At 47.2% G+C, this 18130-nt stretch overlaps 1 protein-coding gene across 3 annotated transcripts in view; it reads right to left on the bottom strand.

The window, feature by feature from the left end:
• The window catches only part of MAP3K14 (mitogen-activated protein kinase kinase kinase 14), a 40319-nt gene that overhangs the window by 14596 nt on the left and 7593 nt on the right, over nucleotides 1–18130 (bottom strand). The window contains exons 2-6 of one of the 3 annotated variants that reach the window (XM_039846789.1): nucleotides 11604–11824; nucleotides 4454–4729; nucleotides 3133–3202; nucleotides 1380–1590; nucleotides 662–1279 (exon numbers count right to left, since the gene is read on the bottom strand). In XM_039846789.1, coding sequence (XP_039702723.1) covers nucleotides 662–1279; nucleotides 1380–1590; nucleotides 3133–3202; nucleotides 4454–4709 — 1155 coding nt within the window. In that variant the 5' untranslated portion in view covers nucleotides 4710–4729; nucleotides 11604–11824. Of the gene's footprint in view, nucleotides 1–661; nucleotides 1280–1379; nucleotides 1591–3132; nucleotides 3203–4453; nucleotides 4730–11603; nucleotides 11828–18130 lie in introns of all 3 variants that reach the window. The other 2 variants (XM_039846790.1, XM_039846788.1) reach the window with 2 other exon arrangements.

An 18130-nucleotide genomic window follows, 5' to 3' on the forward strand; every position in this document is an offset into this window, starting at 1 on the left:
CCACCCCAGATTTGTGGTTGTGGGACAGAAACGGAATTGTCAACAACCTTGACAAAGAGAAAATATAACTCAGGAGCTAAGAGTTGAAGACAGGGAAGGACAGTGAAGGGAGCAGGGGCTGAGAGATAATGTCAAAAGTGGATGGAATAAAACCCCAAAATTTAAGTGTGAAAATCACTTAAAGTTACAAAATGATCTAGCAAGAGAATTAGAGGAAAAGGGGGAAAGAAAGAAAGTAGAGAAAATGGGCACAATTCTCATTTTTCATATCGGGGGTCATGGGGTAACTTCTGAAGTTGATATTTGCTTATTTCTGTTGTTCAGCATCTGTGTTATTCATAATAATATACACACATACAGACACAGTCCAGCAATAATGAGGCAGCCAACCAGAACTAAAAATGGAAAAAGCTAAAAGGACTGAAAAGTGAGCCTGGAGGTGAAGTGGCTGCTATTCGTCAGTGATAAGCAGTTTGCTACGATTTCATTCGTTGTCATATGCATGAGTGACTTTGATAAAAAGAGAAAACCATCCCCCCCTTTCCAGTGATGCTCCTTTTCCCATTGCAGCACCCCCCGCCCCTGCTGACTTCCGGCTGCTGTTCTCTGCCTTGGACTTGGTGGTGGTGGTGTGTATATCTGTGTTTGTAAGATTACTTACCTCAGTAAGTAGGACGCCCTCGCTGTCCTCAGTTTTGGGGCTGGGCTCCTGGGGCTTTGAGCTCCCCGCAGACCAGGTCTTGGCCAGGCTGGCTAGGCCGTGGGCCTGACCAGAGCTCACGCTGCCTTGCAGAGCGTGCACCAGGTACTCTTCCACAGAAAACTTGTCCCGCGTGCCATAAGGTGGGCAGCTGGGCTGCAGGGGCGGGCCAGGCAGGGGCTTCTGACTGTCTATACAGGCCAGTTTGCCCAGGGGTGGGCCGGGCAGAGGCTGCTGGCTGTCTAAGCAGGCCAGTTTGCCCAGGAAGAAGGACTCTAGCGGGTGAGGTTTCCAGGGCTGGAGAGGGTGAAATGGGAAGGGATGAGGCAGTCTGCTGTAGGGGAAGGGGTGAGCAGGCTGGGGCAGGGGGCCTACATCCTGGGGGTGGTGGAGTTTCCACACGTGGTTTAGACATTGCAAGGGGCTGATCAGTTTGTGGAGTTCCGACCGAGGCAGTGCTGGACGTAGGCCCTCCCCGAGTTTCTTAAAACAGAGTTGGCCAAGGCCTGGCTCCTTCAGAGGCTTGGTGAACTGGGGAGCATTTCTAACATATGGGGCACCAAGTGGGGACTCGTCTTCCTGTGGGGAAAAACAGGTGTTAGAACATAGGGCCAGGACTAAGGCACAGGCGCTGTCTTGAGGCCCCGCGAGCCTGTTCTGAGGTGGTGGCGGATCTCACCTGCACGGGGACTGTGCAGCTTTCCTGCTCGGGGGTTCTGGGAAGGGGTCTGGCCAAGGCCGCTCCCACTTGAGCCAGGGACTTCGAGCTCTTCTTCTTGCGTTTCTTTCGGGCTTTGCTGCGATGCTTCCCCTTCCAACACACACGGGCCATTTTGCCCTCTGTTGCGTGGGCCACATTGTTGGGGATTTGATCAAGGCTCTCGGACTGGCTGTCAGAAAGGGGACAGATAATCGTTTTGAGCGTGAAGAGGCAGGAAGATGTAGCTGCTTAGGTAACTGCGGTTAGAGTCATAGACAAATCCCAGCTTAGTTGGTACTTCTGTAAACGTGGAAACTCACAGGAACCTCATTTTTCTCATTTATAAAATGGGCGTAGTATTTTCTGCCATGCAGGTAGACAGGAGGTTTAAATGAAACAGCTCATTTCAAAAGCCCACCTCAGTGCTTGGCCCTTAAGGCGAGCTTCCTAAAAACCATAGTTATTACCATTGTGAGTGGGCACACACTGCCCTTTTGGATACACACTTCTGTTCCTGCTCTTCAGGCTGCGCTGCCCCTGGAGGTCCCAGAACGGGGCGTGTGACTTGGAGGGCCACACCCCATGGTGGGCATTCTCAGCTCTAATTGACAAGAGTGAGTTTTCTGTTGCCTCCAGAAGAAGAGACAGTCGAAGCTGGTCACCTCTGATACCTGGTGGCCGTAGGAATGTAAGGAACTGCAGACGCACAGACACTCTCTGCCTGGGCTGGTGGCTGGGGACCAGGGGAGCCCGGCCTTCTCTGATAGCCCGAGGCTCGCCGCAACCAGGGATCTCACTTGGCCCTTATCCCTGCCAGGTATCAAGGCACTGGCAGCCACTTCTGAAGGGCCGCTGCCAAACAGCTGTGGAGCAGACCATAGCCTCAGTCACCTCCCATGGCCTCATCTTCTGCCCCCCACAAAGGACGCAAACTCAGCCCAGTCCTGGGGGGCTGCTAGAGGCCTACATGCTTCTCTTAGGCAGCTGAAAGAAGTGGGTCCGTCAGGAAGCCCCTACCCTGGGCAAAAGGCATCTGGGACAGCGTAAGGAATTTGACCAAACTCTGAACATTTCTAGATTCAAGGGTAGCGGCCCTCTGGCAAACTTTTTATCACTCGTCGTTTCCAAATTCCAAAGATGAAAAAGTCCGCCACACAAGGTGGTAGAGGAGGAAATGGTTTCCAGATTTGACTTCCAGTTGCCAAAAGTCACCTCTGGGGATTGGGAGCCTAGGAACAGGCTGAGCCTCACTCGGCCTGCTTCCTGCAGGGCCATAGAGCTGCGAGTCTGGCCGTCCCGCTTGTTTCCAAACCCCTCTCCCTCCTGGGGTGTGTCTCACAGGAGAAGACTCGGCAGTTCTCTCTCACGTTAGAGTGGCCCTCCGGACCTGCACTTGTGGTCACGCACCAGCTAAAGAGTAACTCCTGTTCCCAGCACCCTCCCTACTGATGGGAAACACGGGGGAGCAGCAAGGACTCTGAGGAGAATAAAAATAAAATGTCAAGCTGATGTGACCCAGAGGCAGTTATCCACACGCTGTGAAAAGCTTTTGAAAAGCTTATTTGGCTGAGAGACCAGCTCAGCCAGGAAAGCCTGGGCAGGTTCCAAGAGCTGCACCACAGGTGCTGAAGGAGGGAGCCAGGGTTCACTTGGGAGCGGCCCGGGCGAGCAGCTGGGGGAGGGAGGACGCTGGCTTCAGTTCCCTGTGTCCCACTCACTCTGGCCTCCTTACCTGTACTGTTTGGACCCAGCGATGAAAATCCGTTCTGAAAAGGTGGGGCTGAACTCTTGGCTATTCTCACCTTTTAAGTAAGGGAAAAGCGGTTGGATGAGCAGAAGGGAGAGGAGAAGGAACAGGAATTCAGCACTTAGGAGAGAGGCATTTTACAGACACCCTCCTGGGCAGCTCCTCCTCCTCCTCCTCCTCCCCAGACCACCTCATGGGGTGGCTCGCCTCCCTACCCATGCCAGCTCCTGTCACTGCCTCACCCCACTCTCCTGGCTTAAGGGTCAGGAGCAGTGGGCATGCCTATGCCTATGATATGGGATCATAGGGTGCCCGCCTCACTTCACTTACTGTGAAGCTTAAGTGAGATGAGCTATATAAAACCCTCAACGCAGTGCCTGGCACGTATAATGGCTCAATAAATACAAGCTATTTTATATATATGTATATGTATAAGTATATGTATATGTATATGTGTGTGCACGTGTATATTATTACATTATGTCACTCACTCCACTTCAATTTTGATTTTCTCATCACTCCTCAAAAACTGGCCAGAAGGCAGCGGGAGATGAGGGGAAGGATGTGCGTCTGTGGGAAAACGCCATCACGAGCTGTTGGTCTTGCCAGGTTCTGCCCCAAGAAACCTCCTGGGTTAGAGGGTGGCTGGGGGAGAGAGGAGACTCCCGGCGCTTGCCAGCCCTCTGCGGAGTTTCTCAGGCTCCAGCAGTGGCCACCGTTTCAAGTCATTTTGAGGTATTGTAAATAGAAGCACAGAGGACGAGACCAGGCCTTGCCCTGCAGCAGCCTGAGGCCCGTCTACTTGCCCAGCGGGCCCAAGAGCAGGTGTTCATTCTTTGGGGTGGGGCCACCTGGAGGTGGAAGAGAATCAAGCCCCTGAGGGGCTTTCCAGGAGACCTGGCCTTTCCTGTCTGGGGCCTGGCCAGGGATGCTCAGGCTGGTTACAGACAAAGGCTCAGGGCCTGGTCGACAATGCGGCAGAGTCCCCAGGACCTGTGAAGCTTGCGAACTCCTGCCTCCCAGCTCTCCTCTTGCTCTGGTTACAGTGGGCAAAAGCCTCCATGTGCCTCTTCCCCCTTGTGTTTCACTCTCCAGCACTGTTACAGCTCCCGCTTCACAGTCATCCTTGGCTTAAACCCCCAGTCGCGTCCTGTGAGAATCACACAGAGTGGTGACTCTGACCTCCCTCTTCCACAGGGGCACCTTGAACCTCACCTGCACCAGCCACCCTTACACGAGAACTGCACCCCATGTGGGCCCACCCATCTGCCCTCTCGGCCAACACCCCGAACCCAGAGCCCCTTACATTCGGCCTGGGCGATGATGGAGATGGCGGCCAGCCCTCCCTCGGAGCCTTCCTTGGCTGTGCCTTTGGTAATCACATCGTTCAAGATCTCCCACTTCCCACAGAACACGGGGCTCTTCTCCACGGCCTCGAGCTTATTGACGGAGCTTTGCTTCTTCCCCATCGCTTGTGTCTTCTCCTTGGCTTTGGCGAGCTCCTTCTGCTGCCCGACTGCCAAGCCAGGGGCGCCTGGGCAGGCCATTTCCATCACTGCCATCTCCCAGGCTCACGCTCACCCTGAGGGAGAGACCAAACAGGGCAGGTCACTGGCAGACCCCGAGGGGCCCAGGTCAGGCTTTGGGTTGGAGGAGAAGAGCAGGGGGAAGAGGGGCCTTTGCCTCTTTATGCCACATGTACTTATCCTCTAAACATCTCAAAGGGCGAAGAAGCCAGCCTCTCAGCATCTACACTGGTTCCATGTGCTGTGAGCCCCCAGCCCTATCGGCACGCAGCCATAAATGGATTCCTGCACTCTGCCCAACAAGGAGGCTTCCAGCCCACTTCGTCCGGATAGCCATAGCACAAACATCTGGGTTGGTCCTTTCTTGCTTTTATAAATAATGGCTGAATCTTTTTCTGTTGTTTGTTTTATGGCAAACCTTGCTTTCTCAGAACATGGTGGTGAATCTTGTATTCCAAAACCATTAGTCACCTCGTTGACTACTCAAGCCTTGCCTTGCCTTTTTAGAGGACATGTCTATACCGTCCCCCATAGCTTTTCTCCAAGTAGAGAAAATCAAGGCTTTATTCCCAGCAGGAGGTAGATATAAGTGTGTGTGTGTGTGTGTGTGCGCGCGCGCATGTGTGTGTGTGTGTGTATAAAATCTTACAAAGTCTAAAAATCAGCAAGCAAATGGCAGCGCCAGCACTTGGCTCCTGTCCCAAGACACATCTGTTTGTGGCTCTTCAGAAGGAATTGACATGCTTCCTTCTGTCATGTCCAAACTCATTTGCTAAAAATCTCTCCTAGGTATCATTTTCCTTTCAGGCAACATTAGTAGTGAAATTTATATTAGAAGCTCCAATGCCAACCTACACCGCTAGAAATGTGAGGACAAAGCACAAGAATTCACCTGTTTCTGGGTTTCATCTCCAGCAAGCCTCAGGGAGACTGAGCCCAGTGTGGCGACAATCTGTACGAATAGCACGTAGACTAGAATTGCCACGGAGAACAGCACCAACTTGAGACTGACCACGTGGGAAACTTTTTAAAGACTGGGGCTGTGAACTCCCAAAGGGCAGGGTTGTGACTTGCTGTAGACAAAGCCCGAGAAGGCACCAAATGCAGACAGGTCTTTAATGAGAGTTCTCTGATGGGAGGTTGGTCTTAAAGCTGTTACTAACAGGTGTGGTCTTCCCCTCTGTAACTCCACTCATCCCGGATCATGGTCTCCGTTTGCTCTTGGGGCAGAAAAGCAGACCATGTGAAGCCAAACCTCTAACACCTCTGGCCTTTTGCCCTATCAGGCTGGAAGCTTAAATGAGACAGTGGGAAGCTGGGAAACACTTGCATAAAACTTTCTTCCTATTGAATCTGCCTTACCACAATGGCTGCGAAAGACTGAGCCAGCCTGACTGGGGTGGCGTGAGGGGGATGGATGGGTGTGTTGGTCACTACTAATTTGATCCTTATGCCTCTGCCTTTAAGAGCCTCCTTGCTTTGAGCTCTGAGTAGCTCCAGCTTTCAGCATGGATGCCTGAAGGCTGGATGCTGAGGAGGCTGAATGGACGGCCTTATTGATACTTGATGATGACCTTACGAAATCTAAGGGGTATTCTGATTTCAATTACGTGAAAGTCCTCCAAGGCAGGCTTTTTTTCCAGTTACCATATTTTCTTCCCATCCCACACCTCCTCAACCCCTGCTACCTCCAAAAAGGAATTGATTAGGGCCTACAGTAGCTCCCGCCTTTCTCGGCCTTTTTACAAGGAGTACTGGGCTCTTGAAAACAAACTGCAGCCTCTAAAGCTAACAGTCTTAGAGGTGTGCTTACAGGGATCTCCACATTACTTTAACATCCTCATTTTTACTTGAAAAAACTGAAGCCTAGTTTGGCAGTGACTTCCCCAAGGTCACCCCGACTGCACGTGGCAGGGCAGGGCCAGGACCTAGAACCCCGGGCTTGAGGCTGTGCTGTGCACTCTGTAAGTCTCCTGGGTTACAGGCAAACACAAGCGGGGAACCCATGGTCCTCTCTGGTCCGAGACCTCCTGAGGGCTGAGGTGATGCCCTCAGTGGATAGCACAGCAGGGCACAGAGGAGACAACTGATGTTGGCTGAGTGAGGGAATCTAAGGGTGACCTTCAGAGAAGAATGATCCTGAGCATGGGGGATGAAGAGGGAGTTCCATCTGATGAGTGAGAGAAATGAGGCCAGGTGGTTGGTGATTGTTCTGAGGGCACCCAGCCGTCCAAGATCTAGCAGCGCTGGGGTTCACACGGCCTGTCTCTGCCTGACATAGTTCATCCTAGAGCTCCACTACAGAGGCCGTGGGGCACCCTCTCACCCCCAGGAGCCGTCCTTTCACCTTGGCGGTTAGGCGGGCCGCTGGCCAGGGGTCCTGATCCTTTCTCCACAAGCATGCCAGGCTCCCTTGCCCTAAAGAAGCTGAGGCGGAGGCAGCCAAGCTCAGGGCCTCTTCAGTTCCCTGGTGGGTGACTCATCCAACAGCCTGGCAGGCAGGGAGAGGAACAAGGAGGCTGTTGAGAAGCTAACCCAGCAGCTGGCAGCTGAATCTGTGAAGGGCACGGGGAAAACAGGCTGACCCTCACCTCCCAGTGGCACGAAATCACAGCCCGGGAACTGTACAGCTTCTCCTGTGTCTGGCTTGCCTGGGCCACATGACCATGACTCAGGCCCTCACCGACAGCCTCCAAGTTCAAGAGGCTATTCTCAGGACACTTTGGCCCAACAGCAGTTCTTTTATATACACACTTGCTCCTTCCTTCTTTCTCTATTCCTATATGGGTATTGGTCTACATATAAACAGGGTTCTGTATTAAGCCTGGGGCTGCTGGCCAGGTGACCTTCCCAACCCTGGGTTTTGGTCCTTGGCTTGTCGCCCTAGCTCACAGGCCTGCAGCTCTGCCCCTTCTCTCTCCTGCAGCTTGTGGGGAATGAGGACTAAGTGGGAGCCAGTTATGTCTCTGCCTTTGAAGGCAGGTCAAAATCCTGATCCATTACTCAGCCTGGACTCTCTCCCCAGCTCTACTCACGCCTCAATTGCATTCAGACCTCTGTTCTCTGTCAGAGCTGTAGTAATAATAGCCAAATCCACTCAGCTCACCCACAAGACCATGAAAACAAAAGTAGAAGGGAAAGGAGTAGAATTCGTTCAGTATTCTTTTAGGGCCTGGGGCATATACACTGCCTGTTCTCTCTTCTGTGGTGCCGTGACGAGCCCCTGGGGAAGCCTGGGGGTAGAAATGATTGGGTTGGTACCAGACCAACCCTTGGGCAGATTTGTATGACATGCTTGCTGTGGACAGGGGCCCTGAATCCTGAGACTCAGACTTGGCTCCCTTACCAGGTAGTAAAGGTCTTCTAAGGTGAGGAGTTCTTAATGTGGGTTCAAGGGTGGCTTCAGGATGGTCTGTGAGCCCCAGAAACTAGACGTAGTTTATATTTCTCCAGGGAAGAGGTCCATAGCTTCCATCACATTCTCCAAGGGTCTCATATCCCCTAGAAGGTGGCTGTGGTCCCATAGAAGACCAAAGCTGGGGTTAAATGCCTGATTCTGGCTCCACTCTCCCACCCCAGGGACGCAGTGCCTTCCAACCTGACTGCAAGTTAGAATAACCAGATGAGTTCTTAAAATGCACTCACCCTAGACCTACTGAATCAGTCACTGGGCGTTAGGCCCAGAATCTGTACTTTTGACAAGTTCCCTGGATGATTCTGATGCCAACGGGCCTGGGACTATCGACCTTCTCTATACTGTAAGGCTATGCTGTCAAATATGGCAGCCACTAGCCACACGTAGCTACTTACATTTAAATCAATTAAAATTAAATAAAATTTAACAATCAGTTCTTCACTTACACTAACTACTATGTTGGACAGTGCAGCTACAGAACATTTCTATCGGGCGGTTCTGGTCTAAGGCTATGACAACAGTATTTTCTCGACAGCAAAATTTCTGTTCCTAAGATTCTGGGACAAAAATGGGGTTTAGATTAAATGAACTTTTTATTTACTGGACGTTACAAAAATAATGTTTTAAATTTTGATCCTCAGTGATGATAACCTTTCGAAAATGTATCACATTTCACTTCTCTATTTTAGTAAGTACGGTAAAAACAACAGAGTAGAAACCAGAAGATATGGGTTTTAGCCTTGGCAACTTAAAAAAAAAGCAGTGGGACCATTTTTGTCAAATGAAATCATACTTCAACTCCCAATATATCAAAGAGCTAGAATGTAACTCTATGTAACTCAGTTGATATGTAACTCAAAAAACAGCTGCTCTGCTAAGGAAGGTAGGCAAAGGCCCCACACGCTCAGCTTTCCTTTACCCACCAAGGACCTCTGTGGAATCCTAGGTCTCTGAGGAGAAAAGTTTGCAAACCAGTGGCCTAGAAAATCTTTTGAGATTCCTTTTCGCTCCTAGAATGCCACTGATTTGTCAGGATTATCTGTGGGCCGGGTGACTCCGATTCAGAACAATAATTGTCAATATTTACTGAGCACCTGCCATTATTAATCTCATGTTCAGATGTGAACATTGAGGCTTAGAGACGCTCAGAAGCCTGCCGAAACATTCACACGGTTACAAGTTGCAGAGGGGCTGATCCTGTGCTCCCGCCTCTCGAGCTTGCATGCTAACTCTTGAGCAGGCCACTGAGTTTCTTCTCTTAGCATCTTTGGAGTTGTTTTGAGGACTGAATGAGGTAGAGTTCATGAAACGCCAGTCAGTTTGCCTGGCCAATAGCAATTTCAATGCTAAACGAAAGTTCATTCCCTTACCCTCTACCAGGCCCATAAATGCTATCGCCGAGACAATGGGATTTGTCTCTGTCTCAGCACCATATAGTAGAGGTGTTGAGCTTTACCTAAGCCATTCAACACACTGAGCCTTGATTCTCTGTATCTAAAGAATATAAAAATCTCTGTCTTACAGGGTCATCTTAAAAATGTCCACTGAGGGGCCAGGGCAGACCAGGGCAAATCCCTCTCATGACTATTTTATCTGGAAGTAAAAATCTGTCCTTCTCTGAATGCCCAAAGGGGACAAATAACAGAAGTTGATGACTCAACTTCCTTAATAAGATATTAGTTGAAAACCAATCTTATTCTGATGCTTCCTCTTTTAAGCCCCAGCTTGCCTGGCCAGTAGGCCACACTGGGCCAGCCTCTGCCTATCAAGAATGAGGGGCTGTACAGGAAGGGGAACCAAGGGCCAGCACTAGGCGGAGTGAGCTGGCCTGGCGAAACAGCCATCTGGCCAGGCAGACCCAGAGATCTCCATGCATGCTCAGCCCTGGCTCCCTTTCTGCCCTGACTGCCTTCCCCAAAACCCTACTCCAGCCTCTGTTCCAGTCAGACTGCTCCTTTCACTGGCCTGAGCAGGGAGCAATGGGCAAGCCTCCAATTCTTTTCCTTTGCTCACCCTGTTACTCCCATAGAGAATGCCTTCCTTCTTTGTTAATATCTGCCCTGACCTCACCTATCCTTTATAACCTGTCTCCTCAATGAAGACTTTTACGACAGGCTCCTGCAATCATTCAACGAGCGTTCAGTGAGTGTCTCCTAAGGGCCAGGGACTGTAATAACCACTACAGTTATCAAACATCTGCTGTGTGCTGGCCACGTGCTGGGTGCTTTATCTGCATTACTGATGAACCTCGCAGCAACCCTGCAAGGTCGGTAATAGTATTCCCATTTTACAGATGAAGAAATGAAGGCTCTAAGAGGTAATTTATCTGCGGAAACAAATAAGGCCCAATTTATACAACTAGAGCAGCTAACGTGGGGTTAGGGCTAAAACTAGGATTCTTTGGCCCTTTCGCCTGGGACTCAAGGATCCTCAGTTCCTTTCTAGAATAAAAGCTTGTTGGCAGAGGTACCTGGAACCACCAGGAGCTGAGCAGTATTACTCTCATGTAGATATTACTACCCTTATTTTACCTCTAGGATCCGCTCCCTGTTGGTAATAATTTCTTAGCTTGTGGAGGCACAAGAACTAAAAATGAGAGGCCGTATCATTAAGGGCTGAATCAGCAAAAAACTGGTCAGATTTCTAGTTGACTTACACTGGTATGTGTTCCTGTGGTGGTACAATTTTTACCTTGATTAGCTTTAACGGGTCATTTTCTTAAAACAATTAAAAAGAAACTCACACACAATACATACATACAGAGTTCCAGGAAAGATGGCGCTACCTTCACTGAAAGAACCACTGAAGGATGTGCTTTGGCAAGCAGAAAAGTAAACCAGAGAAGAAATGGGATGTGAGAAACAATGGTAGGCACAGGAATCAATAAGATATGCTGGTCAATTTAATTAACAATTGAACGTAAAAAATTAGTTTAAAACATTTTTAAACATTAAATTCTAAATAATATATAAGAAAAAGGGGGTGAAGGGGGCCGTCCCATGGGTGGAGTGATAAGAGCCCTGCCTTTCTGTGGGATTTACATATGAAAATGTTTACACTACATTAGAAGAAATTATAGTTAAATATACGTGTTAAAATTTAAGAGTAACTAACTAAAAGAATAGAAATACAATTCAAAGTTTCCAAACTAGAAGGGTAAAGGAAAAATATTGATAGCTCTAACAAAAGGTAAGGAAAGGGAGAAAAAAGAAGTAAAGAAAAAGGACAGTAAGTATAAAAAGAAACACAAGTTAAGGTGGCAGGGTAACCTGAAATATTAATATATCGTTTATCACAACACCCATGAATAGATTAAGCCCGCCTATTAAAAGACAGATAATCAGATAGGATTTAAAAGATCCAGTTAGATATTGACTAAAAGACAAAACAAAATAATACAGAAAAGTTGAAAATAAAGCATGAAAGGAGATATGTCAGGCCAATACAAAAACATATAACATTAATATCAGACAAAATACTTTAGACAAAAAGATAACAATCACTTATACGCGCACCTAATAAAGAGCCTCAAAATCCAGAGACTGGTGGCAGGTTGAGGCTTTATGGACGAGTAAGGTCTTGGCTTCAGAGTGTCCTGTCACACTGCAGAGAGACTGCAGAATCTTATTACACAGTATTCTTTGCGCATGCATTGGGTCTCCTGGGTGTTGGGCCCTGTGCTGAGCACTGGGTGTACACTGAGGAAGAAGACGCAGTCCCTTGAGGAGCTTACAGTCTACTGGAGGAAAGAGACAAGTGGTCAGAAAATTACAATGCAATACAGTAATGCAACGACAGACACAGACACACAGAAGACGCGATGAGAACGCATGGAGGCACATCCAGCCCGGCCTGGTGCGTGTCAGGAAAGGCTTCCTAAAGCAGGTGATGCCTGGGCTGAGTTTCAAGGGGCGAGCAAAAAATTCCCAAGAAAAAGGAGAGGGTACTCCAGGTAGTGCGGATGGCCGAAGTTAAGGTGCCGAGGTGAGTCTATGTAGGAATCACAAACAACTTGAAGCCACTGGTGAGCAACACTAAGCCAGGAAGCCGCAGGAGTCGAGGCTGTGGATGGAGTTCAAGTATCAGATCATGGAAATGTCCTTGGTCATGGTTAACCTCCAGGGGTTAAATTCTCAGAAGAGGAAGAGGGGTATAACTCAGGGGCAGAGTTCCGGATGGAGGAACCTATGGGGTAGGGGTAGATGGTGGGTGCTAGGCATTAAAAGAGAACCTGGCCTTTGAGACAGAATCTCCCCTGACTCCCCAGCCTGGGCAGACAATATCATAAGTTACAGGCCTCTGGGAGGCTTAATTCTTTCCATTAGGTAGAAAGAACAAGTGGGCACTGGGACCTAGACACAGACATCAAGGGAGAAGGAGCACTCTGATAAAACTCAGCCGGAGGAACCTCAAAACCTGCCTCACTCGCCAGCTTGAGGCCTGCTTCCCAGGAGAGCAATTTCTATGTAAGCATTTCTCATTACGGAGGATATGAAATGTGAATGTACATTAATCATTAAAATCTTACAGATCAATTATAAAAAAGAAATCTGCTGTGCCCACAAAAACTCAGTCTCTGCCAATTCCATAGGTCAAATTGCTGAGTAAATGAAATGTATGGAATAAAATTTATGACTGTCCTCCAATTCCCACCACATGCCTGTCAATCTTGGCTAGTCCCACACATGCAGGAACACTGCCGTCGACAGGCCCCTTTAAATGTTTAAGGCAATCACTTCACATCTATTTTATTAGCATAGGTCTTACCCACTTCTAGCTTCTCCTTGACCCCCTCCCACACAACATTGATGCTTAGCTAATCTTAAAACGTCATGTCCTTAAGACAGTCTCAAGTTCAAAGACATCCGTTGTCTCTGCATTGCTTATGGGCCCAGTCCCAGCTCTGTGGTCCATAATCTGTCTGACCACTGTTTCCTTAAACACAGGGTTTGGCTCTGGCCAGTCTCCACACGCTGCTAGCTACTTAAACCTACAGGTCTCTGTGTGTGCCACGATCTCGTGTGGGCTGTCCTGCACATCCTGCTTGTCCTTCACAGGTAAAGTTCAGGCCTTCCGCCTCCAGGAAGTCCCTACCAACAGCTCTACTGCATGGCCTCCTTTTCTGACTGCTTACTGCACCATGCCTCCTCACTCTCCTCACCCTCGTCCTGGCCCTTAATCATACCCCCACTCGCTTTACTCATCAAAGGAAATAATGTAGACGAAAGAACTCTGGAAACGACAGCCATTTCTGTGTGCACAGCTCAGGTTTGCAATAGGTATGGAGCAAACAGAAATACAGAAAAAAGTTGCACAAAGACATTTGGTGTATCTTTATAATAGTAGAAAACTGGAAAAAATGTCTAATTATAGGAGGAGGATAATTATTAAATAAATCCTCATATATCCATTAAAAACATTTATAAATTTTAAGGGTATGAAGAAATGCTTATGGGGTACAATGTTAACAGAAAAAGGATACAGAATTATATCTCAAGTGCGATCCTACCGATCACGTGTCTGTATATTATATCAACATTTATAAAAATGCAGACACCTACCACAGGCAGCAATGCTTCTCTCTTGATGGTGTTTCATATTCTTTACACCTTCCTAATTTTTCCACATTTTTTTTCAGTGAGCATGCATTACTCTTCTCAGTGTTCATTTTTTAACAGATGTTTCCAAGTGGTAAGAAAAAACACAGAAAGGATACACAGCGAAAAGCGTTAAGTCCTTCCCATCCCTCCCCCATTCCTCTGAGGGGCTCCCTGTTACCAATTTCTTTTCTATCCCTCCAGAGATGTTCTCTGTGGAATGTAATTTTATAGTGAAAACAAGCTGTAACTACAAAAGGGGTCTCTTGGTATGAGATGAGAATTTAGGAGATATCTGGTCCACCTCTGTGAGTGGGGCTTAATAAATGTGATGACTGCTTCCCTCGCCCCAGAGGGAGCCCCACCAGAATCTCTGTGGCTGGTCAGTGAGTTCAGACAGCAGTGCCACTAAACAGAAGGCTGGAGATGGGCAAGCTCATCCCTCCTGGTTTTGGTTTTCATTCTACTCCCTTTCTTGTTCTCTCCTGGGGATTGTGGGTTTTATCAGTTGTGACTCAAGTAGAAAGATGCTCAAAGATGGCTCTGTCAGCCGTCCTCGACTCTGACAGCCACTGCTTCCCTGCTTTTATTTGTAATCAACCAATGATAAGTGTATATAGTGGTTACAGGCCTTGTCTAGTGCTGGGTGTAAGAAATACTCATGAGTCCACAAAGAGTGGGAAACTGCAGAACTGAGAAAACCACCAGCTCTTTCTTTGCTGCTTATGTCAAGGGGTGGGATCTGAGGCTGGTCCCAATCTGGGAAACCTGAGAGGCAAGTTGTTCTGGCTAGTCTTCTCTACCTCCCTTTTATAATATCTGATGCTACTCAAAAAAAAAAAACCAAACAAACAAACTTTTTTTTTTTGTTTTCAAATGCAAAGGTAATAATACTTGTTCATTGTAAAAATTTAAACAATACAAATTGTATATAGAAAAAAAATCCCTGTATTACTTACTCCCTCCTCCCCACAATATAAGACACACTTAAATTTGGTATAAATCTTTCTAGAGCCATTACTATACATATACAAACATACAGTTTGGGACTATTTTTAAAATAAACACAGGATTATATTTCCACAATATTCTATATGTTGCTTCTTTCACTTAATAATATATGTGGATACTGTTCCATTTCAGTGTCTGCAAATCTATCCCATTCTTAATTGCTCCATAAGATTCTACGGTACAGATGCACCATCATTTCTCCATCTATTTTTCCATGAATGGACTTTCAAATTGTTTCCAATTTTTCCCCCTTACAGTAATATTGTTCCCCCAAAAAATACCTTTATTCACTATTTTTGTGCACTTGACGAGTAATTTTAGGTGGTAAATTCCTGGAACTGGAATTTCTGGGTGACCCTTTTCTCAGTGGGCTCTCTCTCCTCTCCTGCTTCTAGGTCAGGGAAGTAGGCAGCATCATTCAGGCAAGGACAGGTGGTTCCCACACAATATATTAGTTATTTGCTAGAAAGATACTATCCTTGCCCTCTAGGTGCTTATAATCTAGTAGGGGAAAATGAGTAGATGGATAAATAAATAATAAAGGGATCACAAAATAATATTGGGATCAGAAGGGCCCTAGAAGTCATTTATTCCAATACATCACTTAATAATCCTGAGGGATGGCTACCCAATTACATAACAGGATAGCCTTGGAGTCAAAAGATCTAGTTCGAATCTTAGTCCCTCAACGCTCTGGTCACTTAATCTGAGACTCAGGTGTCTGATCTGTTAAACAGGGATCCCCTAACCTACATAAAAGGATTTTACAAGACAAACAAATGCAAGAAACAGTGTGTATATGCCCAGTACAGTGTGTGGCACATAGTAGGTGCTCTACAAACATTAACAGAACCTCTAGTGAGATGAAAGCTGTTACGAGATGAGCAGTCCTTTCCATAACTGGAAGTGACAGTCCTTTGCAAGTCCTTGCCTCTGTGGAGCTAAAACCCACCTCCCACAGCTTCCAGCCAGTAGCCCTAGGGTCAGAAGGGAGGTCTGGAACAAATACTATCAAAAGAAGAGGGGAAAAACCCTCTTCTGCTCGAGAGCAGAGGGGCAGAAGCGGTCAGGAAGAAAGGACAGCCCATGAAGGAGAATGTTCTTTGAAGAGCATCCGTACACACCATCCAGCCTCTCTACTGGCAGTGCCTCAGCTCTGAATGGACCAAAGAATGACTTGACAGTGCATGATGAACCAGGACCCAGAATTCCTTGGCAGCTAGAGCTAAAATTAGTTGCCCTGTGGACATCTTTAGGTATTGTCAATAATCTGTTGTCATGTGCATACACATAATAACATGCTGGTTGTCAATAATAATAAAAATGATAATGACAGCTATTATTGGTTTTTATGAATTAGGTAATACATGCATTATTTCTTGACTCTTCACAATAACTCTGTGGGCAAGGCACTTATATTATTCCCTTTATACAGAGGAAAAAACTAAGGCTCAGCAGGTCAAGTAATTTGTCCAAGGCCATCCTGGCAGAAGGATTTGCACATGGGTTTCTTTTTTGTCAAAGCCCATATTCTTAGCCATGACATTGTATTCACTGTCAAATGATCTGTTTTAAAATTTAGGACCCAAATGCAGAAGCTGCCACAAGCCAAAGATTTATTAGTGAGAAACCCAGGGAATGACCTAGGGGAAAGTATCTCAATTAGGAAGCATAAACGCAGCCAGCCTGCTCTGAAAAAAGTAAGTTTAAAATGGCAAGGGGGGAGCAAAGACTCTAAGCTGGACATGTGGCAGGCCTGTGTTCCTTAGTCCACCTGTGCCCAGCACAGCTGGACCCATCCTGGGGACCAATTCTAAGACAAACTTCAAATTTGCAGTTCATTTTATAAAGCCTGGTTCTAGGCTTCTTGAGTCTACTTTACTGTGTGTTTGTTTTCGCTTTTTTTTTTTAATAGCAAAGCCTTGAGCATCAACTATTATTTTCATAAATATGGTCGGTACTTTGTCTCTAGGCCCCTGATTTGGGCACTATATAAACTTTAAAAGTGTTACGATGGCATTCTCGATTTAACTTTCAAATCCTTTGCATGAGGACAGCCAATAGCATATAGAAAAGATGCTACTAGGGTATCATTGATCAACAGAGACAATCATGGAATTGGTATGCAGGAGAATGGGGAGGAGGGGAAGTAGAGTTGAGAAAAAGAAAAAGACCCCAACCATATGTGCACTCCATTTACACCATAAGCAGCAAGAACTTTTTAATGTATGCCATGTAAAAAAAATTTAAGTGTCACTGAAATCTGTAGATTGGGATGTTTTGTGTAACTGATATTCTGGTTAAGTGGGGGCTGCAGTGTAAACTGGTGAATAATGACCAATTTCCAAAGATTACAGTGCCATAAACTGCCCTAAACATGACATAAAAAAAGGCTAAACACAACCAGCTTTCTCTGATGAGTTAAAATGCACTTCTGGATCTTGCTAGCCTGAGGTCATCATTACAAGGAATGTTTGGTTGTGAAAAACTGCTCTCCTTAATTGACCTTTCAGATTGGATTCTGAACAAGGAACAGTTCCCTGGGCTACAGTCAGTCCATGAACTACAACCACTCCCCTCTCTCGGCTTGTAACTCTGGTTTTCCCAGGTGGGACTGGCTTCAAGCAGAGTCTACCTGTATTCAGGGAAGATGGAGAAAGACAGGCTCAGCCTTCCTGTAAGGGAGGAGGCTTTAAGTTCATTGTGGTCACTGGTGACTGGTTCTAAAATTGAGGAACTAGTTAGAGGAACTTCAGAATAAACAAGAAACCCAAACACCTCAGCTTTCCATAGAACCCTTCCAACGCATGAGGGTAAATGGAAGGAAGCACATGGTCCAGCTCTGCCCTTTGGCAGAGAACCCCGATCATGGCCTTGTTTCAGATGTTACACACACTTTGATAGGCCTACGTGACCGGTCTGAGGTACATGAGCTGCCGGGGTGCATTTGACATGTCCCTTTACAATACAGGGTAACATCCTTGTCCTCCCCCAGGAAGGGAGAAAGCGTTTGGGACCTGTGCTATGACATAAATATTCGCAGAGGATCTCAGACCAATTCCTTGGTTAAGGAGGGGGAACCATGAAACAGCCTGTGGTTCTCTCATCCTCTCTCAGGCCAGCAGGGCCTAGAAAAAGGAGTGTGGATTCTAGTCTTATACTTTCACTCAACAGCAAATACTTAGCCAGTGGCTACCGTGCTCCACGTGCTGTGCTGATCAGAACAGATGCAATGGTGACCAAGACAGACAAGGTCCCTGCCCTCACGCAGCTTTCACCATCGAAGCCCTGGACCTTTCTAGAATGCTGAACCCATACAAAGAAGTACTGTCATGGGTCAGGCCTCGGACCGTCCACCTATGAATCTGTCTCCGAGCAGCATCAAGTACGTGGGATTTGCCAGTGTGGTCTCTGCCCTCTCTGTTCCAGCCTGG

This window comes from Pteropus medius, unplaced genomic scaffold, assembly GCF_902729225.1.
Source record: "Pteropus medius unplaced genomic scaffold, Ma_sr-lr_union100, whole genome shotgun sequence".
Lineage (NCBI taxonomy): Eukaryota > Metazoa > Chordata > Mammalia > Chiroptera > Pteropodidae > Pteropus > Pteropus medius.